The 27,711-nt window shown below is 46.1% G+C and overlaps 2 protein-coding genes across 6 annotated transcripts; both read left to right on the forward strand.

Annotated features, from left to right (window-relative positions):
• On the forward strand, positions 1–15,896 carry LOC118016104 (RNA-binding protein 14). 3 transcript variants are annotated; one of them, XM_035013340.1, is made up of 3 exons: positions 162–498; positions 5,874–7,338; positions 8,114–8,989. In XM_035013340.1, the coding sequence occupies exons 1-3, from the start codon at positions 162–164 to the stop codon at positions 8,319–8,321; spliced, it is 2,010 nt and encodes a 669-aa protein (XP_034869231.1). In that variant the 3' UTR covers positions 8,322–8,989. The 3 variants fall into 3 exon arrangements, with proteins under 3 accessions (XP_034869233.1, XP_034869231.1, XP_034869232.1); XM_035013341.1 differs by having other exon boundaries at positions 5,874–5,984; XM_035013342.1 differs by lacking the exons at positions 5,874–7,338; positions 8,114–8,989 and adding an exon at positions 15,811–15,896 and having other exon boundaries at positions 1–498.
• LOC118016105 (RNA-binding protein 4) lies at positions 15,833–27,711 on the forward strand. 3 transcript variants are annotated; one of them, XM_035013344.1, is made up of 4 exons: positions 15,833–16,004; positions 16,949–17,371; positions 20,537–21,230; positions 23,284–27,711. In XM_035013344.1, exons 2-3 carry the CDS (start codon positions 16,960–16,962, stop codon positions 21,220–21,222), a joined length of 1,098 nt encoding a protein of 365 aa, XP_034869235.1. In that variant the 5' UTR covers positions 15,833–16,004; positions 16,949–16,959; the 3' UTR covers positions 21,223–21,230; positions 23,284–27,711. The 3 variants fall into 3 exon arrangements, with proteins under 3 accessions (XP_034869235.1, XP_034869234.1, XP_034869236.1); XM_035013343.1 differs by having other exon boundaries at positions 15,957–16,143; XM_035013345.1 differs by lacking the exon at positions 20,537–21,230 and having other exon boundaries at positions 15,962–16,143.

The following is a 27,711-nucleotide window of genomic DNA, read 5'->3' on the forward strand; positions in this document are numbered from 1 at the left end:
GACGCGCGGGGTGTCGGCCCCGATTGGCTAGGTCAGAGCGCCTGCGCGGCGGGGTTCTCCGTCGCCAGCCATTCCTGGGGAGGACTGCCGGCCGGTCGGACGTCTCGCCTGTCGCTGGAGGAGAGGTCCCGGCTCTCCGGGAAGGCGGCTGCGGCGGCAAAATGAAGATATTCGTGGGAAACGTCGATGGGGCGGATACAACGCCAGAGGAGCTAGCAGCCCTCTTCGCGCCCTACGGCACGGTCATGAGCTGCGCCGTCATGAAACAGTTCGCCTTCGTGCACATGCGCGAGAACGCAGGCGCGCTGCGCGCCATCGAGGCCCTGCACGGCCACGAGCTGCGGCCGGGGCGCGCGCTCGTGGTGGAGATGTCGCGCCCACGGCCTCTTAACACTTGGAAGATTTTCGTGGGCAATGTGTCGGCTGCGTGCACGAGCCAGGAATTGCGCAGCCTCTTCGAGCGCCGCGGACGCGTCATCGAGTGTGACGTGGTGAAAGGTAACGCGGGGGCGCGCGGGGGCGGGGGCGCGGGCGCGCTCTGGGCACTCTGCTTGTTAGCCACGCCCCTTTCCCGGGGGTCGGTCACGGCGCGGTTGGGGAGGGTGGGGAAGTCCGCGGGAGCGAGGCCTGAGGTGTTGGGGGAGCGTTGGGTAGAGCCACCCTCCTCCCCTGCGGTCCAAGCACCATTCTCCAGATGGGAGGAAGCGGCTCTGGGTGGGTTCGGCGGCCAATGTGAGCCGAGCTACGGGGCCGGGGACGCGCCTGAGAGACTTGCGAGTGTACCGGGGGCGCGCCTTCCACTGGTCTCCTGGGCCTGGCACCGAGCGGAAATTGGGAAGTGACGGGCACAAGCCGGATCATGGAGCGGGGAAGATTTCGCCACTTCCCCACTTTCTCTCCAGACGTCGGTCAGAGAGCAAGGGAAGAGGGAAAAGGTGGGGGCTGACGCCCCAAGGCCACCCTCGTGTTCCCTCCCGATGAATGCTCCCGAGCGGAAGGTAACGGGGCCCTTGGACGTTTCTCGGGCTGGGATCTTACAGCTTTGTGTGGCATGGGTCTACTCATGGGTGTAGTTACTCGTGGGTACAGAAGGGGCCCCTTCCGAATCACTTTGGCCTTTGAATATTGTTAGGTGGGTTAGGCGTGGCAACGCTGTTTTCCAAGTCCCTCAAACTTGGGTTTTTTTCTTTGGGCTCGATTTTACATCTATAAACTGGAAACCCGGACCTTTTGAATGTGGAAGGAGGCCTGTTTTATCAAGGCCTCTTCCTTAGCTTCTACTTGCCAGCCCATGCCCTCAGGGCAGTGTTCGGTGATTTTGCGAGGGGGCATACTCTGTGGCTGAGGGGGACATGGAGAGGGGTGCGTGAGAGGTCTTCGTTAAACATTGGCAAAACAGATTTACTTGCTGTTCGTCTTTGCTGGAGTAGTCTGATCCTTAGGGTAGATCCCTAGTTTGCCTTCGAGAAAAATGTATCACTGTAATTTAGGCCCGACTTCCTTTTTGGGACCCAGTTGACTTTTGTAGTCTAGGTTTCTATCCTGTAAGTTCTTTTTCTTTTATGTTGGCAAGGTTTGGTGGGATAGCCCTTGTGGTTGTGGCCAGTTTCTTTTCCTCTGGGAACAGATCAGAGTTAACTTTGCTTTGCCATCTTGAAGCATGCAACCTGGGGGAGCATCTGATGCCCTGCTCCTAGTGTTGGATTCATACCTTCCCTTACCTGGTGTGAAAAGTTTTGGGGATAGGAAATAAATGAGTGCAGGTCCTTATTTCCACCAAGACACTTCATTTGCTCTCCTGGAAAGGCTTATCTTTTGGGCCATTCTTTGTCCTTTTTATAACTCGGAGAATGTAAAGGGTCATAGTCTCCACTGCTAGGAGCAGTTCCTTGCTCTGCATTAATGCCACATTCTATTTCCCTCAACTCAGGTTATGCAAGTCTGCGAATGTCCGGAATCAGGCTTTCCTACTGGGTGCTCTAAGGCAGGCTGTATGGTGCACTGATTTTTGCTTTTGTTTAAAGTTAGAGTAGGAAGGGCATCTGGCCAGGAAATGGATGGGGGTACATGACTCATTATGAGAGTTTTGTGTTTAATTGATCTACCAAGTTTCTTTTGTGCTTCTCAGGCAAGATGACTACTAGATTGGGAATCTAGAAACTAGCATCTGAGGGGACAGTCTCCATGGAACTCATTGGTCAAGAAGCTTGCTTTCAGGTGGTAGAGAAACCAAAAATTTGCCTGGATACGCTCTGGACTGAGACCAAGTGACAGTGGTGGGGAGGGTGAAGTGGATCACTGCATGTGGTTTATAGAACTCCTGGCTCACTCTTAGTGAGAAAGTGAAAGTTTTGTCTGTTTTATCCTTTTGTAAACATTGAGTTAGGAGAAATGTGTTAACTGCATCAGGGAGTGGTGGTTAGCTGTTATTTATAGTTACCGTGGTACATAACAGAGGTCCTGATACACTTTGCTGTAAGAGGCTCTGGGAAAGATTTGACTATCATATTCTCCACTGAGGCTTTTCTGTCTCTCTCGGGTAAAAGAAAGTGAAGTTTTTAAGTTGGGAATGTAGCAGAAGAGACTGGTTCTGGCTTTATAAAAACTAATTTCTTGGGTTGGGAATGGGCATTCGATGATCGAGTCTTCTGGTGTTGGGCTGTGAGGTCTTTGAAAAGCACAGAAGCTTGGGGTTGCACAGGACCATCAGTTCTGTTTTATTTCACAGAGGAAAAACAGTTGCTTGGTTACCCCTGAAGCTTAGATATGATTTGATTTATAGAGCAAAAATCTCCATAGCAACAGTGGATTGTAACTACTGTCCATGGGTTACATTCTGTTGGGTGTTCAAAGATGAAGTATGTAAGTTGCTGACAGCTTTAGGAACCATTTAGGCTTCAGGGGAGGTCTGAAAGGCAGAAGAGGAAACGGTTTCCTCTCTTTTTTTTTTTTTGTAGGTGGCCATTTTACCCTCCTGTACACAAATCTGTAGTTTAAAGTTAAGAGATTTCTACTCTTCTCAGATAGGAAAATTCATTTTTCTGGATTCTCTTAACTTTGATGCTAGAGGAATTGTGATGCCACCAGATCAATAGGTGATCTGTGTAAAACATTGTTTGCTAGTGCCTTTAAATGCAGTGGATTTCTTTCAGTGGTTACTAGCCACTGAACTAGCTCTTCAGGCAGTTGGAGTTCTCTAGATTTCTGGTTTTTCATCGTCCTAGGATTAAGTGGGTTCCTGGGCATTTTTGATAGGGCTAGGTCTTGGTTTGGCTACTGACTGTGATAGGGTTAGCCCTGATGTGATTGAATCAGCTGGACAACCCAAGTCCCACTTCTCTTTATAACGTCTGGCTTAGGAACTTTTTGATGTAAATTGGTTATAATTCTGTCTGATGGCTTTTTTAAAAACCAGTGATAAAAAGCAGTGATATAACTCATCTGGGTGGTCAATTGAATTTTACATGTGAAATCTGAGTTTTCAAATTTCAACTTGGTCTGTTTCTTAACAAAACCCAGCTAAATAGGGAGTAGACAGTGGGATGTCCTGTTGCTCTTGTAAACTGTTTGAAGTTTTTGTTTTTGGGTGTTTTTCCCTAGCTTGTTACAGTCTCAGGAATCTGTGGGTAGGTTAGCCAGGACTATAATACCATTCATTAATATTCTCTCATAGTGCCTGGAGATTTTTTTCCATTTACCTTAATCTGCCTACAAGCTCCCATTTTCTGTTTGCCATTGCATTCTCTGGAGGGTCAGCCCAGCCTCTGCTTTTAAGGAGATCTCTGACCACCAGTATCTATTTTTAGCTACCTTTACCCAGAGTGGAGGTGAGAGACCATAGGAGAGTTCTAGTACCCTGTGGCTAAACCAAAAGGAACACTTTTGCCTTAATTGGTAGATAAGAAATCAGGTTCTGACCATGGGGGTGTGAGGACTGAGAGTTGTGATGGTTCATTTTGTTTTTTTTTGTCATGTCTGGCAGTTCTAAGTTTGCATATACAAACGGTATGGTAGCTCTTGTTTTTTGTTATTACAAATGAAGGATAATATTCTGTAGGGAGAGAAGCCTATGGTTAAATAATCATCATAATCAGGCTTAAATAATCATCATAATTCTTTATCATTATATAGCTATTTATATTTTGCAAGGCACTTTTATTTTCTTATTTGAATCTCCTAACTCTGAGGTGGGTAGGACAGATTTGGCAAGTCAGTGATATCAGGATCTATAACTGAGGCTTTTAAGTGCCTAACTCAGGATTCCTTGTGCTATACCGTACTTCTGACTTATTGATTATATTTTTATTTTCATGTGTAAGAGACGCAGGTTGGTGGCATTGCCTCACATTGAGAAAAATGACTTGCTCTCTCAGAACAGCTAGAGGGGGCATCCCGGTATGAAAATTTCTAGAAATTAGAGGATACTTATTTCAAGGCTATTTAAAAGGATTTCTTATCTTCAAGAATGGAATTTTAGTGATTTCATTCAGGTAGTTCTTCATTTCCTAAACTGATGTGAGAGAGATGGGGTCCTGGTACTTGGTACTAAGTAGCCACAGATTCAGATGGGTTTAAGTGCATGACCTTATTTCCCATGAGCATGATCTTGTCATTGTTTTTCATACCCTGCTTGCACCATTGTGGTTTGTGAGTTTGGACACGAATAAGAATTTCTTCCCACTCCTCCCCCTTCTAATCTAATATAGCCTCCTTCTGTGTGGTAGATGAGTAGGACATTGAGATCAGCGTCTTGTCTTAAGTCTGTATCCCACCACAGCTCATTCAGATCCTGAATGAGGACCTCAAGGGTAACCTGCTTAGCAGAGACTGCAAGCTGCAGTAGTTGCAGCTTCTCACCTTGAAGCTAGGAAACCAGCTCTTTCCTGTAAACAATCGCTCTGTGAACAGGCGTGCAAGGGGTAAGGTATATTTCTGTCCTTTGAAGAGGAACAAGTAGAGGCTATGAGCCTGGGGGAGGGGGCTTGAGCCTGAACTCAGCCAGGAGGCTTGATTTCCATTCCCACACCTCATTGGCTTAAATGGGTTCCAGCTTTTCCTGTTCTAAGTTTAAAATTTCTAGTCATGTTACACGGTCCTACCTTACACATTGACTTCTCAGGGATAGACTGGTATAGTGAAGGGGCACGGAAGAACTGAGATTCTGTTCCTGGCTCTGATTTTGATTTAGGGCAAGCCATATAAATTCTCTGAGCATGTTTGCCCACCTATAAAATGGAGATAATGATCCTTTGCTCTGCTTGCCTCACAGGATTGTTGTGAGGCCCAAATGAAGGCCTGTGCATGGAAATACTTTGAAAACGGAAGTACTCTGAGAAAAGGGGAGATCACATTGGAGGAATTTAATGAACTGTGTGTTGCAGTCTAGCTCTCCCGCTTTAACTGGACCCTGGGCTGAGACATGGGTCATGCTAAGACATAGTGGTCATTTCTAGTGTTTCAGAGTTAAGCTTCAAAGGTGAGCAGTAGTGTTTGGTGACTTGGATTAGAGAACACTAAATAATTGAGTGATCCAGGAACCCTTTCTGTGTTTTGGCTGGTGGTTTACACTTAGAGGAGCTGGAAAGATTTTTCTCCTGTGTTAGTTCATCTTTGTTCTTTCTTCTCTCGCCAGAAAGGTAGCAGGGGGAAAGGGAAGAATGGGGAGAAGGCCATAGGGAAAGGTGACTGCTTGGGACAGTCTGGAAGCTTTGTTATGTGGGAGCCATGTTTTATGACATACTCCTGGAGAGGAGGGTTTGGAGGCCTGGAGGTAGCTGGCAACAGCTGGGTGCTGTTGTGTGTCCAGTTTGGGACCCATCAGGTAGCATGCCCTGCCCCCCTAATTGCTAACCCTCTGTCTGCTGCTTTATCAGACTACGCGTTTGTTCACATGGAGAAGGAAGCAGATGCCAAAGCCGCCATCGCGCAGCTCAACGGCAAAGAAGTGAAGGGCAAGCGCATCAACGTGGAACTCTCAACCAAGGGTCAGAAGAAGGGGCCCGGCCTGGCTATCCAGTCTGGGGACAAGACCAAGAAACCAGGGGCTGGGGATACGGCATTCCCTGGAACTGGTGGCTTCTCTGCCACCTTCGACTACCAGCAGGCTTTTGGCAACAGCACTGGTGGCTTTGATGGGCAAGCCCGTCAGCCCACACCACCCTTCTTTGGTCGCGACCGCAGCCCCCTGCGCCGTTCACCTCCCCGAGCCTCCTATGTGGCTCCTCTGACGGCCCAGCCAGCCACCTACCGGGCCCAGCCCTCAGTGTCGCTGGGAGCTGCCTACAGGGCCCAGCCTTCTGCCTCTTTGGGTGTCGGCTATCGGACTCAGCCCATGACCGCCCAGGCAGCCTCTTACCGCGCTCAGCCCTCTGTCTCCCTTGGGGCCCCATATAGGGGCCAGCTGGCTAGCCCTAGCTCCCAGTCTGCCGCAGCTTCCTCGCTTGGCCCATATGGTGGAGCCCAGCCCTCGGCCTCGGCCCTCTCCTCCTACGGGGGTCAGCCAGCTGCGGCTTCCTCGCTCAACTCCTATGGGGCTCAGGGTTCCTCCCTTGCCTCCTATGGTAACCAGCCATCGTCTTACGGCGCGCAGGCTGCCTCTTCCTATGGGGTTCGCGCGGCTGCCTCCTCCTACAACACCCAGGGAGCAGCTTCCTCCCTAGGCTCGTATGGGGCCCAGGCAGCCTCCTATGGGGCCCAGTCTGCAGCCTCCTCACTAGCTTATGGGGCCCAGGCAGCTTCTTACAATGCCCAGCCCTCGGCCTCTTACAATGCCCAGTCCGCCCCGTATGCTGCACAACAGGCTGCTTCCTACTCTTCCCAGCCGGCTGCCTATGTGGCACAGCCAGCTACAGCTGCTGCCTATGCCAGCCAACCAGCCGCCTACGCTGCACAAGCCACTACCCCAATGGCTGGCTCCTATGGGGCCCAGCCGGTTGTTCAGACCCAGCTGAATAGTTATGGGGCTCAAGCATCAATGGGCCTGTCCGGCTCCTATGGGGCTCAGTCAGCTGCTGCGGCCACTGGCTCCTATGGTGCTGCAGCTGCCTACGGGGCCCAGCCTTCTGCCACCCTGGCAGCTCCGTACCGCACTCAGTCGTCAGCCTCATTGGCTGCTTCCTATGCTGCCCAGCAGCATCCCCAGGCTGCTGCCTCCTACCGTGGCCAGCCGGGCAATGCCTACGATGGGGCAGGTCAGCCGTCTGCAGCCTACCTGTCCATGTCCCAGGGGGCCGTTGCCAACGCCAACAGCACCCCGCCGCCCTATGAGCGTACCCGCCTCTCCCCACCCCGGGCCAGCTACGACGATCCCTACAAAAAGGCTGTCGCCATGTCGAAAAGGTACTGTATGCCCCCCCGCCTCTGCCCCCAGCTGGGGCTTAGGGCAAGGGGCTGAGGTTGGCATGGGAGGGAAAGTGGAGCCATTGGCCCCTCCCTTGGTCTTCTCTCCTCTATTCCTGTGGGATGTCCAAAGGCCGAGGGGGTTGATGTCTGTGAACTTCTCTGGTCACCAGGGTTCAGGTGGAGCGTTAGTGCTCAGCCTGGGGTGGTACCAGCTAGTCAGGCTGGGATAAGTGTCACCTGTCTAGGCTAGCCCAAGTGCCATTGGAGCTACTGCCTGCAGGATTGTGGCCCACAGCCTTTCCCACCGTCTCAAGGATCCTTAAGCCTGTTATGTGGTTGTCCTGGCTTTGGTGGGGTGGGTTTGAAAGAGTAGTCCCTTCAGCACTCACTGGCTGAAGGCAAGGTGTATGAGGTGCGTCCACTCTTGGGAAGTTGGGGACCTTGCTTTTGTCCGCCGTTCTGTTGATAAACAACCAAGGTCTTTCTGTGCAGGGCCCAGGGGGGATAGTTTGTTTGTGGTTTGGGAATGTAGACCAAATCCACCTTGGCCAGTTGAGAAGGGAGGGCTTCAGTGGTGGGCTTGGTTTCCCACTGAGTTGAACCAGGCTTGATTTCTTGCCCTGGATAGGGTGATGAGCCTTCTGACAAAATCTTGTTTGTTGGAGACCAATCTGATCACACCCTCCCTATCCCCATTGGCATCTCCCCCATGCCCACCTGGAGCCCTCCCCTCAATTGTCTCATTCACCAACTGTCTTCTTCTCTCGACTAGGTATGGTTCCGACCGGCGTTTAGCCGAGCTCTCTGATTACCGCCGTTTATCAGAGTCGCAGCTTTCGTTCCGCCGCTCGCCGACAAAGTCCTCGCTGGATTACCGTCGCCTGCCCGATGCCCATTCCGATTACGCACGCTATTCGGGCTCCTATAATGATTACCTGCGGGCAGCTCAGATGCACTCTGGCTACCAGCGCCGCATGTAGGGCCGTCCTGGGATGGGGCACCACAGGGAGGGAAGGAGAGGAAAGGTGGGGTAGGGTGCAGACCCAGGTTATAACCACTGGCCCATACCTCTCCCGTTTGCGGTTTTTCATCCCCTCTACCCTGTGGGCCTTCCCCAGGAGATGATCCTTTTGAGTGTTCGGCAGTAACCTACTTTGTTCCTTCGCCTCAGCAGCAAATCTTGCTACTGGCTCTAGATCTGCGGTTTCCCCTTTCCCCTGCCTCCCATCTCCCAGGATGGGAATTTCTTTTATGTTTTTATTTTTTCCTGGCTCCCTTTTATTTTTCTGCGCGATATTTAAGGTCGTCTGGATGGGGAAGCAACCTGCAGCTGAGGTCGGCGGCGCCTTTTTCTTTTTAGATGTGAGGGAGGCCAGGAAAGGGTTAGCTTAACCATTTCCTATGCGCCAAGCTGTGCCAGCAGTCCAGGGGACCCTGACTTTGTCCCTCTATAGACTGTGTTGAGACTGAGTTCCTGTCGGGACAGTTGGTTGGTATATGTCCAAATCCCTACTGACCCCCTGATGTTCTAGCTGATGCTGAGTGGCACAGTCCCACATCCCCATCTCCCCAAGTAGGTGGTGTTAGAAAACCTTGATTTTTTTTCCCTTTTGTATGGAGTACAAATAAAACTTGGGGCAATTTGCAGTTTGGAAACCTGGTTGTCATTGTCTTGATTGCACTCAGTTTCAGAGGAGCCAGTTTGACATCCAGGAAGACATGATAGCTAAAGGAAAGGCAGCTGGAGAACCCAGGGCAGATAAGGAAAGAGGTTTGAATGTGGGAATTAGTGATTTTCCTGCTGCCCAGAGGGATTTAGGTCATCATCGTCCTGCTAGTCTGCCATCTTTAGGACTGGAGAGTCCAGACCAAGTTGCTTGGACTTTTCTCAGCCCTTGAATTGATCACACCAAGATGCAGTAAATTTACTGCCCATTTTCCCCTAACTTGTCTCCAGTTCAGAAACAACCTGTGCTCCAGCAGGGTGGTTCTGGGGTATGGCTTCTCAAGTGAAACGTGAGGAAATGGGCTGCTTTGGTGCTTACAAGTCTAGTGGATCCTCCAGGGGGTGGACTTGAGTGAGTGCTGGAGCTGGGACCCAGAAGGGAGCCAGTGGTGGGGTAGGGGTGATGTCAGTGTCTGGTACTTCCCTGTGGTTAGAGAAAGGAGCAGGGACAATCGGAAGCAGGTATGGGGGATCTGGCCATAGACCTGGTATTCCGCCTGTTGAACCATCACCATGGAGCGTCCTTCCTGCGTCCTGCCAACTTCTGCCACATTGGTGCCCTGAGACTCACTTACCCTGTCTCCATTTGTTAGGGTTTCCAGATGTGTTCTTGCTGGGTTTATAGTTGAAGGTATCCTCACAGATTGGGAAGGGGGTGAGGTACAAGCATAACCCAAGTAGGGATGTTGGGTTAGAGTGAGGAATTGAAGATTCTTTTTATACTTTTATTCTGGGATGGGTGGGCTGGGGTGAGGGGGAGAGGGGCTGTTGAGAGGGCCTGGCAAAAAAAAAAAGTTCCAGCCAGGGACAAGATGGAGGCTTGGGCTTACTAATAACGAGTGAATAGAAGAAGACTGGCTGGGGATGAACCTATTGATGTTTCTTTTGGAAAGGGGGCTTTAGAGATTCAATTTGGGAGCCTGCTGGGGCGAGGCGATTTTGGGGACTTGTGTGTGTCAATCAAGTGGAGTTCAGGTGGGTTCTTTGCTGCCTCTCACTGGTTTCTTGTGAATTTGCCTGTGACAGAGTAGCTTGCCCCCAGATGTTTTCTTCCCTCTGCCCAGCGGGCAAAAGTATATGATCTTTATAACCATGAGTTCTTGTGGATGCTAACTGGGGTAATTTCAGGGGGTTTACTGGGGCCATAGCTCTTTTCCTTGCTTCTCTTTCTGCTCACTGCTTTGCCTCCAGGTGCTTTGCTGTTCCTTTTCATTTCTTTACAGGACTGGGAGGGGGAGTTCATAGGTTTCTTGTTACTTTTCTGCAGGGAGGGTGGGGTGATCTGAGGGCCAAGCTAACAAGCTTAGCTCTGGTTATTATTCCGGAAAATAGAGGGTTGGTTGATTACAGGGCTGTGATTGTGGCCTGTGTATTTGTAATATTTCTTTGTCGTGTGGCTTTCTGTCTTCCTTTTTCTCCAGTGAGGGTTCTGCCACTACCCCAGTCCCAGGGTGCCTGTGAAAAACAGTTTAATGTGCTCTTGGGGCCAGTGTTCTTTATTGCAGCCCAAGTTCTTCAGAGTGACCTGGCCTAGATGATCACTCTAACTGCCTGTCATCTTCAGATCCTGATGCCCTTGCTGTCTCTGCCCTTAGGTTTTTCGTTGTTTAAGTAGAAGAGACTGCAAAGCTAAAACATTTGTCATTCTCTTCTTTCTTGCAGATTGTTTTAAAATTCGCTTCTCCCTCTTTTATTTAAATTATGCCACCTGTGTTAATCCTATAGCCCACTCCTCATACTTTGCTTTTAGTGGATTTCTGAGTTCCTGGGTCCTGTAACTTGGAGATGGTTGGGTTGAGTGAATGGGAGGACAGACATTTAATGTGTGTTTTGGGGTAAGAGGTGGGGAATATGGGCTCCCAGTGTCCTTCAGATTTTTGCACTTCTGCATCTATTACCTCTACAACTTGGCCTTCATTGGAGAAGTTTAAGATGGTTTATTCCTGGAACAACATCACATAGAGGCTTCTAACCTTGTCAGTCTGCTCTCTTCTGAGGTTTGGACTTTGTTTCAAATTCTGTCTGGGATAGGCCTGGGGCCCCATCCCTTGTACTGGAGGTAATGGGACTGTCCCTGAGAGGTCAGCCTCTGGGTAGGCTGCTTTTCTAGTCATGCCCAATCACCTAAGCTCTACCAGTGTTTGCATAGACTGTTGGTTCTCCAGTCATTTTGTCCTATCAAGCCAAGTAAGCTGACCGTAATAGGGGATGACTGAGGTCATAATGAAAATAAATTTCCTAGATTTATGGACTGTATATAATAGAAGGTTGGGTAATAGAGAAGATAAGATGGAGAGCAGGTGAGGGCCGCCTGGGTGGCTCAGTCGATTAAGCGTCTGCCTTCGGCTTAGGTTGTGATCCCAGGATCCTGGGATCAAGCCTCCTGCGTCGGGCTCCCTGCTCAGCGGGGAGTCTGCTTCTCCCTCTCTCTCTGCCTTACCCCCCCCCCCGCTTGTGCTCTCGCTCTCTCAAATAAATAAAATCTTTAAAAAAAAAAGATGAGCAGGTGAAAGATTTATATTCACCTAAGTTTTACATTTATCTTTAGAGAGATCATAAAGGGTAGAATCTAGAGTATTCCAAGAAAAAAAAGAGTTCTTAAAATTATTTCAAGTACAGCTCTAAATCATTTGGAATATTGTGTGTCTCTAGTACTGGAAATACAGTGTTCAAGTAGCTGAGCCCTTGTGCTGGCCTTGAATTTATAATCTGGGGAGTAAGGACCTACCTCAATGAACTAGTTACAGTTAAACAATACTAGGGTAGTGGAAGATGAGGAAGAGGCAGTTCCACTAGTTAAAACTTTCTGGAAATGGGATTTGTTTGGTTGGAAAATTGACTTGGCACAGAGAGAATGACTAAGGGTGTTGGCTCTAAAATCAGGTTTCCTGAGTTTGAATCATGTTTCTATCACTTAGCTGTGTGATCTTGGACATGTCAGGAACTCTGCCTCAGTTTTTTCATCTATAAAATGAAGGTAATAGCTAACATTTATTGAACACTTGCTAAGCATCGTTAAAAGTGCATTTCCTACAGGAATTTCATTTGATCTTCATTGTAATCCAAATGCCATTAAGTATTTTTAAACCTCTTTTATAAATGAGAAGTTGAGGCTGTAGGTTAAATAACTTTTCTTAAGATCACATAGTTGGAAAGTAGATCAAGGGATTGAATCAGTATTTTGAATTAACTATCCAGGACTTTGCTTGTAATCATAATACTGTAGAAGGATCAAATGAGAACATGTGTCAAGTGTAGGACCTCATAAATAGCCACTGCTCTTTAATGCTAGCTATCTCACAGACATGAGTTAGAACATTCTGGGGAGATTGGTTGGCCTAGTGGAGCACACATCTGAGCAAAGGACTTTGGATGTAGGTGTGAGTGAGTGCAGCACATATGAATAACAGTGAAGCATTGGATTTTTTAAATGAGTGGTACCTAGGAGTGAAGTAGGACATGGGCCACACCAGTTTTTGTCACTTCCAGTCTCAGGCAACACTTCAGTGTCCTGAGATCAGATTCTCCTTGGGTATGGAAAAGAAAGGTATGGGGTAGGAAACCTGCAAAGACAGTAAGGGGAGGGTAAGAGAGTGTAGCTGCCAGTGGAATTGGAAGCTTAGGAAGCTTGCTTGACTGGCCTAGTCAAGGAAGGCCAGTCTGGACATCCCTGGAGAATACTGGTTTTTAATTTGTGCTCTTACTAAACCAGTAACTCATTTCTGGACAGGAGCCAGTTATTAATATGTATAAATTACATAAATTCACCCCTAAGGGTGTGAAAGTAATAGATTGTTTATTCACATTTGAATGGTTTTCACTGACATCAGTGTTTCTCCCCGTCCCCCAAGTTTGGATTTTTCCCTTATTTCTCTTCCAAGAGTCCAGGCTCCAGGCACTTTTGTCTTTTCAAGATCTGCAGTGAGAATAATGTATATTTATGCTTGGCTATGACAGATATCAGCTTTCTAGATGACTTTGGACAAGTCACTTTACCTTTTAGGTGCTTGGTAACTTGATCAGCAAATTAAAAATCACCCAAATGGCATCTAAAGTGTTCTGGACACGGTGCTTTTAAAACTCTGCATTCAATTGTTTTGCATAGTTGGGTTGGTAAGGTAGAGGATTTAGACCAGATGTTTTTAATTTATAAACCTTAATGGTTTTTAAGGAATGAATATTAAGCTTCTTTAGTACTCAGTAAAATAGAGTTGGATAGGTTAACATTAGTATGGAGATGCTTGAACTACAAACAGATCTTTCTACCTAAAGCTTCATTTTTTTAGCATTTGTCAAGCTGGTCATCCTGATGATCAAAAGCTGTAGCATAGGTTACCCCCTGGCTTTAGGGCACCTGCTTTTTCTGTTTGAGGGAGACTGGAAAGCGTACTGGGTAATAAGGGTAAAAGTGCTTCTTGTTTTTAGAACTAAGGGTCCATGGTCTTAAGCTGATACTGACTGAAAATCCAAAGTATTTCTCCTTTTGGTTTCCAAAAGAAGTTAAGTCTTGCATTCATTCACCCTTGTGTTAACTTAGTCAACAAATAATTGAGTGTCTACCATGTTCCAGGTGCAGTTAACATTGAGGATAGAGTAGGGAAGAAGAAAAGATCCCTGCCTTGAACAAGTATTTGATGGGGGAGGGAGGGAGGTAGGAGAAATAGATGGAATGAACAAATAGGATTTCAAGTGGTGGTAAGTATTTGGAAAAATAACATGAAGTCATGGCATGGAGTTCCAAGGTAGGGTTGGAGTAGGGGGATGTCTTTAGATGGGCTGGCCATTGAAGGACCTTGGGGAAAGAACATTCCAGTCTGAATGAACTTGGAACAAAAAGGCCAGTGTACTGGAGCATAGTTGGGGTTTGGGGTGTGTGGGGGTGGAGCATAGTGTGTGTGTGGGGGTGGGGTGGGTGTTTGTTAAAGAGATTGGGAGATTCTGGCAAGAACCAGGGTGAATTTGAAAATTTTCCATTCGCAGTGGGTTTTAAGAATCAGGTGATGATTTAATGTGCTTTTACTCAGTTGGATGAGCTTGCAAAATGAGACTTATTACTCCACCTTAAAGGCTTTCAGAAGGTAAATTAATTAGATTGAGAGTGTTGGGGGCGGGGCGGGGGGAGGCTGTGGTCAGCTAACTGGCATGGATTGTGATCCTGAGATTTATATTCCCAGTCCTCTCCCCTTTGGACCTGGAGAGATTCTTAGTTTATAGAGTGAGTGGATCTCATCTGCTTTGGTATTTTGGGAGAAAGTTTATCTCCAGGGCTGTTGGGGCACACAAAATTTGGAAGATCAAACTGAAAGGAGCTGAGAGAATTTCTATACCAGATGCGTTTCCCTGCAGATCGAGTGGTGACCCTCATCTGATGGCTGGCCCCTTTAAAAGGGCACACACACACAGCTGACTAACACGGAATTGATTTTCTTCATCACGGATTATATGGCCTTTACTCAGTCTCAGAGTTTCAGTATCAAAATCCACAATGAAAACGGACCACGATTAGTGACCACCACATCTGTAAATATTTTGATGTTTTTAGGTCCTTTGCTCTTCCCACCCTAGAATAAGTCTTGACCAGATTTCCACCATTTGATTCCTGAGTCATGTCCGGTTTTAAAACTCATTTCCACAACTTTGACTCCTTTCTTTTTATGGCCCCCACCCCCCTTTCTGGGGCTACTTTGGACGGTTGTATGTTATGTCATCTTCACTCATGATCCCTTTCCTCATAGATAACCTCACTGCTTTAAGTTCTTTCATCCAGCACTTTTCCCCACTCCCGCTTTTAACTCTCTCTTCAAAAGCTGCCTCGCAAAGGGTCATTGCTTGCTCAAAGAATATGGGATTATGTGAAGAAGCCAAAGGATGAGAAAGAAAATGTGATGAGGGAGCCGGACGCTCTGGAGAATGCTATTTTGATTGTATTTTGTTTATAGCTGGATGTGATTAGGCTCCTCTAAGGTCGGTTCTAGGAGTTTAAACCTACAGCTCTGGCTGATGGCGCCCAATAAAATAAAACAAAAAACTTTCGCTGCTCCAGTTTTTTCTCAGGGCGGGGTGGGGGCCTTTTCAATCTCCAAGGTCGCACAGAGAAGCCGTTTCTTCATCTTGGACCCACCCCGGGAGACTGGTTCCTCGCGGGAACTGGTCTCAGCGCCTCCTGAGTAACGCAGCCTCCACCCGGGCCAACTTCGGGGCCGTTATAACCTAATTGAAGCCGCGCCCATTAACCGTTTCCAGAATTCCTTTGACCATCTATGACAGTAGTTTTGATGCGAGGGGAGCTCCGGGACTTCTAGGGCTACGGTGTGGATTCTTGGGCAAAGGAGGAGGTTGGTTCTTCAGGTGGGGAAGCTTCGTTATTTTTCTTCCTGGCGTTTGGGTCTAAGCTATCGTATAGCATCCTGGCTGGAGGGGTTGGTGGTTGGGAGTGTAGAAGGCGAAATTTGGAGAAGGCAAAATGGAGCGGGGGATGCTGTCAGGATGTGCACGTGTCGGTGGCAAAACGTGGAAGCTTCACAAAGTTGGCGCCACGAAGCTAAAGACCGCCACACCGGGGCCCTAGCTCGCTTCGCCTAATGGCGGGCCGCACCCCGCCGGCGAAGCCCACGTTTGTAGTTCCTCCCTCACGCCGACCTCTTGCCCAATCAGTGACTTCGGCTTCGCGAGGTAGGCGCTCATTGGCATTCGCATAAAAGCTCCGGGGTTACTGACGTTTCCACCTCTTCCCGGCCTCTCAGGTAATTGGCGTTGGTGATAACCAATCAGGAAGAGGATCTGTGGGAACGCCTGCCTTTAACTTAACTGAGCAGCCAATCCGGTGGTACACTCACCTCCCCTTCTACCCAGAGTCACTGCTGCGGCCGCCGCCATTTTAGCGTTTTGTCAGAAGCGTCTGCGCCGCGAGGAAGAGACCCTGCTGATTTCCGTGCGGGTGAGAGACTCCAAGCCCCTCAGATTTTTTTTGCCCTGTTAAATCTTACCTCACTCCTTTGGGCTTCAGAGGTATCGTAGTGGGGTATTGGCCTGCGCACCCGTTTCTGAGAGCCGACCTCGGTGCTGGGCATTGCGCGGTAAGCCTGAAGCAGCCCTTCCCCCACGACCTCCCCCGAGAATACCCTTTCTCCCCACCTTGCCTTCTACCCGACTTGGCTCGGTTTCCTGCCTTGAGGTTTCCATATAGATAACCGCATTTTCCTTAGACTCAGGAAAATTGAAGCCCTTTTCGAGAATTTCTTGGGCCCTGAGACATTGTTGTCTGGCTGATGAGTCTGAAGCCCCGTTCTCTGGCCACGCATTTCCCCATTCTGCAGGAGCTCGTTAGGATGGCACCTCGGGAGAGGCGTTCCCCAGCCCTGCACTTCCTGTACTCTCCTCATGCCTTGCTCTCTGGCCCGGGTCTCCGGTTCACTTCTTCCAAAGGAAACCCGAAAACGTAGCTATTATAAGGCCCAGTTTTCCGGAAATGGTGGCCACTCGCTCGGTTGCGAGAGGAAGAGCTAATTCATAATTTGAGTAGACAGTTCAGCCAGCCAGTAGTTAGACTTTCGTTTTCTGACCTCACAGTGGATAGAAAAGCCCAGTACCTCTAGCCCTGCATGTATGCCCTCATTTTCATTTCCATTTTGGTTAGAAGCTTTCCAGCTCTTTTCAAACCCTTTGTCTACTAAGGACCTTTCTGTTACAGACATTTTCTCATTCTTACGGGTTCTGCAGTTTGTACTGTAGTCGGCCTCCATATTCCCACTTCCCTTTGATTGTTCTGTGGAGGTGGGCATGTAAGAGAAAGGGAAAACTGGAAATATTTCCTAGAGTTTTTGGTTTTAATTGACATGAGCCTTAGGTCTTTCGTTAGAAATTTTGTTTCTTCCCATGCAGGCTGTGTCGAGATGGTGAAGCTGTTCATTGGAAACCTGCCCCGGGAGGCCACAGAGCAGGAGATCCGCTCACTCTTCGAGCAGTATGGGAAGGTGCTGGAATGTGACATCATTAAGAACTACGGCTTTGTGCACATAGAGGACAAGACGGCGGCCGAGGATGCCATACGCAACCTGCACCACTACAAGCTACACGGGGTGAACATCAACGTGGAAGCCAGCAAGAATAAGAGCAAAACCTCCACAAAGTTGCACGTGGGCAATATCAGCCCCACCTGTACCAACAAAGAGCTTCGGGCCAAGTTTGAGGAGTATGGCCCAGTCATCGAATGTGACATCGTGAAAGATTATGCCTTCGTACACATGGAGCGGGCAGAGGATGCAGTGGAGGCCATCAGGGGCCTTGACAACACAGAGTTTCAAGGTGAACCACCCTCTTTGGGAAGAGGGCTGAACACAGGCTGTATGCAGAAAATAGGTTGGATAAGTAAAGGGAGGGGTTTGGGGTAGAGATACAGCTGTTGGTGTTGATGGTGAAGCATTGTGGGTGATGGACTTAAAATGGAGAATACATGGGATTTAGAGGCTTTACCTTAGTTAGGTCAGTGTCTACCACATGGCTTTAGTTTGGAACTCCTAAGACTTTTATGCCTGTTAGCACAGAAATCCTTTCCTTTGATTTCCCCAATTATCTTTTTAGTTTTTTTTCCCTTTTCTTGGTAGAGCATATTCCGTTGGTTCACTCTGAATTTATTGCCTCAGCCCAGTATCAGCATTATACCTCATTTTACATATGAAGAATCTGGTAAGAGCATCCTAAGCAACACTTTGGGGAGCAGAATCCCTGTTAAACCACCCCCCAATCCTAACTCATAATTTCCCAGTAAAGATAAGTAGTCATTACATAACTGGTTTTTAGATAACTGGTGTCTTTAAAGGGCTATCGCTCTTGTCGGTGTTCTATTATGCTTTTACCAAGAGGTTCTGTTGGTGGAGGATGAGGCCCCTCCAGAATAAAAGTCTGATTTTAGAAGTTTCTGAGGAGGAGATATTGGGGTTTGGGGGGCAATAATGGCAATGCTTTTTCACTGTACTGGAGGGTGGACTCTTAACATCCTTGGTGAATAGAGCATTTAGATGGGTGTTAACCTTAGAGCATTGGCTAGATTGTTAGTGTGCCTGGAGGGCAGCATGAGTAATGGTATGGATTGTCCCTTTATATGGAAGGTTTTATCTTTTCTTGGTTTAAGATTTGAGCTCCTATGGCAAGAGTGGCAATCCGGGAGGGTGAGTGTGGTAACCATGGTGAGTTGCTGACTCTTCTCCCACCCCTCCACCCCTCCCTTTTGTGTCCCCAGTATCAAAAAAGAGCCTTTTCCCTTTGGTTGTAACTACTTCCAAGTTACGGGATACTCCCACAATTCCTTGTATATTTTTAAAGTATATTCCAACCTTTTTAGCCCAGACAAGGTAGTTACTGCTTCTTTTCCTGAGTACTCCTCTTGTTAAGAGTCATTGCTGCTGTTTTGGGTGTTTATTTCCCTTAAATTGGACCTTTCTTAGAGCTGGAGGTCCGATCATCATTCCCCCAAGTAATGGGTGCACTGTGTCGTGGGTATTGCTGTGCATTATTAAAGAAAAGTGTCACTGGTCTCTCAGGTCTAGTTTGTTTTTCTTTTTTAATTGGTAAGTTGAGAATTATTTGCTGTCAACAACTTAATTGGGGTCAAGGCTGCTTTTGTGGAGGGTTTGTGATATGATACCTAATTTTTGGACACACTTCACTTTAACCCAGTCATAGAATGGGTGGCTGTGTCTGCTTGTAGTAGTTACATGTGTAAGGGGAGGCCAGTGTGTGTACTGATTCAGGACAACTTGTCCTTATGGCATAACTCTTGGCATATGAACTATAGGCTCTCTGGTACTCTTTATGCTTATTTATATTTTCACTGCTTTTCTTATTATTAGTCATTCTCCTTAGTACTGTTCAGGTGTACAGGGAGTAGCAGTGTTTATGAAGGTGGTCTTTTGACCCTTTTAGTTTTTCAGTGTTCGGTGTATTCTCTCTTGTTTGCTCATTTAAAAGACCTCAATTGTAGATATTTTTAAAGACTTATTTTCTTTTTCTGGCTTTGGAATTGACAGATCCTTAGATCAGGGCGTTAGTTAATGACCTTTATGTCATGAATGTGCAAGGTTAGTTCCTTGGTTGCACTTGTTTTGTTAGGTGCCAAAATGGTCCCATGGGCAAATGCCAGAGGGACATAGGTGAGCACTTTAAAACAGTTAGGTACTTAATTGCTTATTTTAGCTCCTAACTTGCAGTGTATCTACACTGTAATGTTTACAGCAGGATTTTTTGGGGTAGTTTGATCCTTCCACCTCCTTTTCTCTTTTCCAGCTTCCCAGGATTTTAATTTTGCATGTGAAATTGTCTGTTTACCAATTTCTGTATTGTTAAGATGAGTAGAAGACCTTTTTGTTGACTCTCCTTTGCTTCTAACCGTTCACTTTTCATATCTGCATGTTTGGGTACATCATAGCCAATTGCATTGGAAGTTTTTGGTGGAATTTTGCTTACCAATAAATTGGTAGATCTTGTTAGCTGGAAACTTTCTGTGAAAAGATTTAACCCTTAAACTTCTTGAAAAGTTTCTTTTTTTGTTAAGTTTTCCAGAAGTAGTATTTTTTATTTCCAGAGTATAAATTGTAATTGTCATCAAAAGATAGTATTTTTGTGTATTCTTAGAATCTCTCTGATCCCTAGTTTAAGTAGAAAAAGTATTTTAATCTTGTTAAAATGAACTCTTTGATCCACTATTACTGGTTATTCTCTCTTTTTCTCACCTTCCTTTCCCTTTTTCTTCCATGTTTTTCAAAATCTTTCTAAAAATTCAGGCATCTTGTGAATTGTCTGTCCTGTTTCCTTAGGAGGTCACTAAAGTTAGCTATCAGATTTTAAAGAATCTTTGGTGGAATGACTGTCAGAACCATTAATTTAAAGGACTCCGTTAAGGGGGAAGGCAGTCCGTCAGTGTGTATTTATTGTCCTTTTTCCCCCAATTCATGAGTGTTTTTCCCAGAAATCTTGAAACTTGCCTGTCACATTCAGCCACAGATGATGTTTGGGTCTTACTCTTTGATTTTTGGGGTGGGGAGCTAGAGGACTAGCCTTTGCATTGTTCTGCTTAATGAACTCAGTCTTGGTAGTGAAGATGGGAAATGTCAGAATCTTGTGGAGGAGTCTTACTTTAGTTTCTTTTGACAGTAGGCCATTGTTCAGGGTAGTTTTTGTCTACAGTTAGTTGGCAAAGGATGAAAGGCTTTTTTTTGGGCACAAGCATTAAACTAGTGTTAGAGCTGAAACATTTCTTCATCTAATTGATCTTTGCCTGAAATCAGGTCATTATATTGAATTTATATAGTGGACTCTCTTTTTTGTTTTGTTTTTGTTTTGTTTAAATCTTTTGGCAATGAGTCCTGCATTAGAGTTGTCTAGGTAAAGCCATTGCTATGACCGGTGTCTGGGGTAGGGGCGCGGGCTATGACTAAGAGTGATAGCAACCCTTCTTGCGTCTGTTTCTTCAAGGCAAACGAATGCACGTGCAGTTGTCCACCAGCCGGCTTAGGACTGCGCCCGGGATGGGAGACCAGAGCGGCTGCTATCGGTGCGGGAAAGAGGGGCACTGGTCCAAAGAGTGTCCGATAGATCGTTCGGGCCGAGTGGCAGACTTTACCGAGCAATATAATGAGCAATATGGAGCAGTGCGTACACCTTACACCATGAGCTATGGGGATTCGTTGTATTACAACAACGCGTACGGAGCGCTCGATGCCTACTACAAGCGCTGCCGTGCTGCCCGGTCCTATGAGGCAGTGGCGGCTGCAGCTGCCTCTGCGTATAATTACGCAGAGCAGACCCTGTCCCAGCTGCCACAAGTCCAGAACACAGCCATGGCCAGTCACCTCACCTCCACCTCTCTTGATCCCTACGATAGACACCTGTTGCCGACCTCAGGAGCTGCTGCTGCTACAGCTGCTGCTGCTGCAGCAGCCGCTGCTGCTGTTACTGCAGCTTCCACTTCATATTACGGGCGGGATCGGAGCCCCCTGCGTCGCGCTACAGCCCCAGTCCCCACTGTTGGAGAGGGCTACGGTTACGGGCATGAGAGTGAGTTGTCCCAAGCTTCGGCGGCCGCGCGGAATTCCCTGTACGACATGGCCCGGTATGAGCGGGAGCAGTATGCGGATCGGGCGCGGTATTCAGCCTTTTAAGGCTTGAGGTGAGAGCGGTGGGGTGTCCCCTGTTCTGGTTTTGCCATCCCTCCTGCAGCCTAAAGGCTCCACTTAGGCTGCCCTGCTTGCTTGCTTTTGCTGGGTTAGGGTAAGGTTACTAGCATGGTTCAGAGGCTAGGGAGAAGTCCTTAACTACCTAACTTTTTGAAATACGTAAACAAACATCCTTAGCCCTCATGGCTATTTTTCCAGGCCTCCTAGTAGTGGGAGTCAATGTGATGCTATTTGTGCCTGGAAAAACAGAATGGTGTGACGAATCTTGGGTCACACCTATGTGCTGTAATTGAACTGAACCTGGGACCCATATATTCAGACTGAGGTGTGCTGTTTCTCAGAGCCTTTGTTGAAATTCCTAGGTTGCAACATTATTAAGGTTTGCAGGTTTCCTGTTCTTCGTGCTATGCGAAAGGTCGGATATGACCTATAGTAACACAAAATTGATAACTAGTTAACTAGGCATCACTGCTCGGGTCCCAGTTACTATGACGACTGCCCAGGTGGCATCATCTTAATCTTGAAGCAGCATTTTTCTGACATTCCTGAACAGTTCACTCCCTGTGGGCTTTACAGAAAAAACTTCTTTGATGGTAAGTTGGGGCAGAGAGCAGAAAAGATAGCTTAATTTTTATAAAGCTTTCAACAAGGAGTCTGGGGCATAGACTCAAATCCCACTTCTCCACTCAGCTCAAGATTCATTCCCTAAATAGAGTGCCCCCTCCATTGCTCTGTCTTTGAATCTGTCCTGTAAGAGCCTATTTACTTTGTTTATTTATTTATTTTTTTAAATTAAAAACAGTCCCATCTTTGGATATCCCTACTCCACTTCTTCAAGGTATATAGTAATACAAATCTGCATGAACACAAGGGTTGGGAGCTTCGCCTTAAGCAGATCACTCCCTTCTCATCTTCCCACTAGTTATGGGCATTTAATACTCTTTTTTTTTTTTAAGATTTTTATTTATTTAACAGAGAGAGAGCACAAGTAGGCAGAGCAGCAGACAGAGGGAGAGGGAGAAGCGGGCTCTCCGCTGAGCAGGGAGCCCGATGCGGGGCTCCATCCCAGGACCCTGGGATTCTGACCTGAGCCGAAGGCAGACACTTAAACGCTTAACCGACTGAGCCACTCAGGCGCCCCTGGGCATTTAATACTCTTGAACCACCAGCTCTACCTGGAGTCCTCTGGCTTTTTCCTCTGCTATACATTTTGAGCCTCATGATCCATTTGGCTCTACTTGAGTATATTCTTTCTGATGCTTGCCAGCTTTGGGCTCTAGGTGTTTGAGATTGCTGTTGTATTAAAGGGTGGTTCTCAACACCCTTTGTTTTGGGTAGCCCCCAGTGTATCCCAGACATTACCGTCAGTCCATAACTTTGTAATGACAGGCTGAGTGATATTCTCTCATCTTTCAGTTAAGGCAGAAGGTATATGACTTACCCAGGATTATTGGATAGGAAATCACTGATAGGGCTGGAAAAGAAAGAATGACTTGATAGGTAGCTTACACATGCCCTCCACTACATTCTTTTAGTTTCTTCACTAGGCAGAATTGGATGCCCTCACGTCTTAAAGTTTGTTCAGTTGATGCTACTTTTACCTAGACCTTGAATGATTTTTAACTTGGAAGTTGGTAGTAAACCCAGATTCAGACATACTTTTGACTTTTACCCCAGAGAGCTAATTGAAACCTTTCTTTTTTTCCTGCCCTCTAGTGATAATTTGTGATGTGGACATAACCTTTTCTGAGGAATGCTAATGTTAACATCAAGAGAAACACACTGTCTTCGCTTACTCTCATGAAAAAGTATTTGCTGTTTAATTTAGAGAAAGGCCCCAGCCTGGGATTGCTTGACCTTCCCAGTTACTGTCTGGCCATCAAGCTCTTTTCACTTTTAGAGGTTATTGTGGTACTGGGGATGGGTACAAATAAACTTAAAAGGAGTGTCAAGTTACCAGACTTCATAAAGATGTTCTTTGAAGTTTTAAGTAGGAAAGCCCTTTTGAGCTTTGCTGTAAAGCCCCTGTATTGTGCTCTCTTTCAGGTGGGATGTGTGTGGGCTGAAATTCCGAGCTGCGGTTGTGCATGAGAATACACCCTTCGTGGTACCCCATCTCCGGGACGTTCTCGGCTCTGTACGTTCAGTCCCTCAGGAACCGTGGACCTTAATTTACCTTGCTAAGTTCAGACCACCTCTTCCTTTCCTCCTTCCTGCCCATTTTCCCGTTCTTCCTGTTCTTCAGTACTTCTGTAGTTTCCCATTTATGTTCTGTTCTCCCAGCAGGCCTCATTGTGTGCAGAAACTGTGGTGGGGGTTGTGCTGTCTCCCCGCCTCCTGCTTCCAGTGGGTGTTGGACTTGGGAATGACCTTGATGAGAGTGTCCCTGTTCCTGAGTCTTTTTGGCCCGAAGGCTTGTGGCGGGTAGACACATAGAGTTGGGTAACTTTTTTTTTTTTTCCGTGAAATAAATGGTTTTTCAACTTAGGGTATGTGTGCTTTGAGAGAGTTCTTGCTTGGGCTTGTGTCTGGATTCTTTATTTGTTCCTGGAAGAGAAGGGGAGGGTATAAAGTTTGACATTGAGCTCTGGGTGAACATTATTGCAGTTACTTTATTGTAGATAGGACTTACAGGTGCCAAAGGAGAAAGAGGTCGTGTGCAGAAGAACCCAGGCAGGTAGCCTTATTCCAGTAAAGACTTCTTCCCACTAGTCTACCATTGTAATAAAACCAACTACTTAATAGTAGTTTTGAGATATAGGTCTTTCCCTGCTTGCAAAGCAGTCATCACGTACCTCTTACTACCATTCTAACCACCCACCCAGTCAGTACATCTAGCCTGATTTATTGCCAAGATAGAGTTCTAGGAAAAGGAAGCGTTTGAAGGAATAGGTCAAGCTTTCATTTTTCATGCCATATGGAAAAATAAAGTTGTGGTTCTGTCAGCATTCTGCTGCTTCTCTAGGCCAGTAAGTAACATTTTTTTGATGCCTTTCACCATCTGTTTTTATAGCTCTGCCAAAATCCAAAGAATACCTGAATGGTACCACTAGCACCTCATTAACTTGTACTTAGAGCCTTTAGAATGATAGGCACAGAAAAAGGACCCAACAGTGAGCTTCAGAGTATTTAATAATGTGCCTGGGAATGAGTGCAAGAAAGAGCTACTGCCTCTTAGTTCCATGTTTCTATCAAAATAGAATGTCTTCCAGATTTTTTTTTTTGTCTGTACCTTGGTTCCAGTTTTAACATTATAAATAGTAAGGCATTATGTAGGGTATTTTCTAGAACCATTCATTCAATAAATATTGAGCACCTACTGTATGCCTTTAGGAAAGGTAGGTTGTGATGGGAGTTAAGAAAAAGGATCTGGTCTTTAGTTGGGTGATTTCTCAATTTTTCTACTTAAGGCTTCTACCTGACTGGTGCTGATTGATAGATGGCCAAGATGGAAATAACCCTGTATGTATAAACTTGTAACTTACTGAATGTTTGCTCCGTACGAAACCCCATGATTGGTCATTTATGTGTTCTCTCATTTAACACTCCCAGCCACCATTTTTCTGAAAATTCTGTTTTATTCCTCTAACCCTCAAAATACAAATAATTGCTGAACACAGAAGCTGTCTATGATTGGGAGGTCTAGTGATTTAAGAACAGTTCCAGGAAGACTATTGGTGGAGTTAAGGGGATTAAGGTTGAAAGAGTTATTAGCTTCTACAGATAAAGAAGTGGTCAATAACGGGAAGATTGTGAGTAAAGTCTATAGTTACTTTACTTGCATTTGTCTCTTTTATCTTCCTTGGCTGGGTCTGCCATTCCCACTTCTTGGAGGGTGGTGCCTACTTTGATCCCCTTTTCTCTGAAAAGCTGGACCCATCACTCTTCGGCACTTCCATTGGTACACCCCTGCTGTACCAAGGGGTGGAATTGGCAAGTTTCAGAAGATGGAGACTAACAGTATTCATTGCTTCAACAAATAATTTGATATTTTGTAAAGTATTGTTGTAGGTGCTGGCTATAGTTCTGGAGCTTATGGTGTAGGGGGTACAAAATGTCAAATAGGGAATTTTACTTAGATGTGACTAGTGGAAGAAAGTTTTTCTGTGGTGATGGCATGTCATAGATTAGATATGGAGGTAATATATTTTTGCTCTATAAAACAGTGTTTGGTTAAAATTTTAAAGGGAGTCGTTCTTTTTCCTTTGAGAGCATGGTCTCCCTCTAACAGACAACCTAAGAGCAGTTTTTCATGATTGTCAAAATCTGGGCTAGTTTAATGCTCCATTCCTGTTGTGCTCTGTAATTATTGTTAAAAGGCAAAACACTATTAACAGTGGAAATGAATTCTAAAACTTAATGTTGAAATATCAGCAAGTCCAATTTAAATAAAGTTTTTTTAAATTAGTGTTTAAGCTTCCAGTCAGGTGTACCTCTGAGTTGAGGCTACGTAGTCTGCTCTGTGAAATAGACAAAATTATACTATCACTTAGCTCAGGAGTCCTACAGTAGTTTAAGAGTAATGCTTTCATACATGGATTTTCTGTAGCCTTCCACCATTCCTTCTGTTGAGTAAAGTGTGCTTAGCATCCACCTGAGAGCTGGCTTTGTAGTTCATGAAATACTTAACTGGTCACCTACTATGTGTAAGTACACTTGTGGAGACGACAAAGATACCTGTCCTCACCTTGCCCCTGCAAGTAGCTTTCTGTCTAGGTCTTGGGTGTGCAGATGATTGTTGTATCACTGGAAGTCAGGTGGGGATGGGAATGGTCACACTATTCTGTAGCGTTGGCATCTGGCCCAGATATAACCCATCTGATTCTGGATGGGTCATAGGACTTAGAGCTGTTTTCAGGGTGATACTGGGGTTTGATTTGGTGTTAGGCCTTAACTTTGACGTAAAAGAGTCTTCCAGGCATCAAAATTGGGGTTGACTTGGGTGAATGCCAAATTAAGCCAGGCTCCTTAGCCCAGAGTTAACCGAAGCACATAAACTAGACTGTAGGGGGATAGAGTCCTGAGAGGTAGAGCATTAGCATTGTTCTTTTTTTTTTCCTTAGATTTTATTTATTTATTTGACACAGCGTACAAACGGGGAGCAGCAGAGAGAGGGAGAAGCAGGCTCCCCGCTGAGCAGGAATCCTGATGCAGGGCTTGATCTCAGGACCCTGGGGTCATCATCCGAGCTGAAAGCTGACCCTTAACAAACTGAGCCACCCAGGCACCCCAGCATGCTGGTGTTAAGTGCTGTTGCAAACTACTGGAGTAAAGTTTGCTCAGTACTGCTGTTTTCCATGTGGTCTCCTGCTGAGGCAAAAAAGAATTCCCAGAATAATGACAGTGGGAAGTCCCGGGAGTCCTTTGCTTTGGGCTTGGAGAACAGTATAGTCTTGGTTGAAGCAGGGCAAAGTAGAGTTACAGAAGGGAATTCCAAGACAGAATTTAAAAATTCCTGTATTTTAATATTGTGAGGAAATTTTTGGTTCATTTGAAGAGTGTGGAGCTTGCATTACTAATAAGTACATAGAAAATAAATGAAAATACGTTAAGTGTTTTACCAAAACTTGTAAATTAGAATTATGGGGCTCAGCCTAGTCATCATGGCAGCAGTGTTCATCAAGTAATTGTCAGCTAACTAAATTGGGAGAATGGGGAAGTGTGGATGGGTGAGTTATGAGATGTCTAAGAGCAAAACTCATTCAATAATAGAAATTAACAGATAATTTTAAAAAGTGATAAATGGAGAATAATGACGATCTTATTGAGTCCCATAAAGGTAAGAACAGCTAAAAAGTTGTTTTCTGGGGAGGATGAAGCAAGAGACTTGAAAACCTTGTACTATTTGTTAAACCATGTTTATGGATTATTATGATAAAAGTAAATTTTTGTCATGCTAACAGTTCTTTTCTCTTAAGCCTGAGGTGATGGCTAAACACTCAGTGAATCTTTTCAACTGACAGGAGCAGGGACTTGTATTACTTTATTGACAAGTAAATAGCATTTCTGAGATAACAGGGCAGAGATGGTGCTAGTAGTCTATCACAGAGATAAGACACCAAAGAAGGAAGTGCTTGAGCTAGTGGTGTAAACCTTAAAAACTGAATTGAGCATTTTATTACTGCTCCTGTTTTGTCTAACTTCTCAAGGCCAACAGAGGGAAACAGTACTCTTTTCTTTGTCCACGAGGGCTGGTTCTTCCTTTAAGGGTTGAGCCTGCTGGTTTCATTGAGTACCTCTATCCAACAAGCTGAGTTGTTCCTACTCCATTATGCAACAAGATGGGACCTCTCTCAATTTCACTATGTAAGAAATGTTAAAACCAGCTGTGTGAGGGTCTGGAGCTTCCTTAGTATAGAATAGAACTTCCATTCTTATCTATATCATCCATGCTTTTGCAAGAGGAGGAAGGTAGTTTTTACCCACTGGCTTGAGCTGGTGTAGGACCCTTCTGATTTATTTATAGACGTGAAA

The sequence above is a fragment of the Mirounga leonina genome, unplaced genomic scaffold (genome assembly GCF_011800145.1).
Source record: "Mirounga leonina isolate KUSES-001 unplaced genomic scaffold, KU_Mleo_1.0 Mir_166, whole genome shotgun sequence".
Lineage (NCBI taxonomy): Eukaryota > Metazoa > Chordata > Mammalia > Carnivora > Phocidae > Mirounga > Mirounga leonina.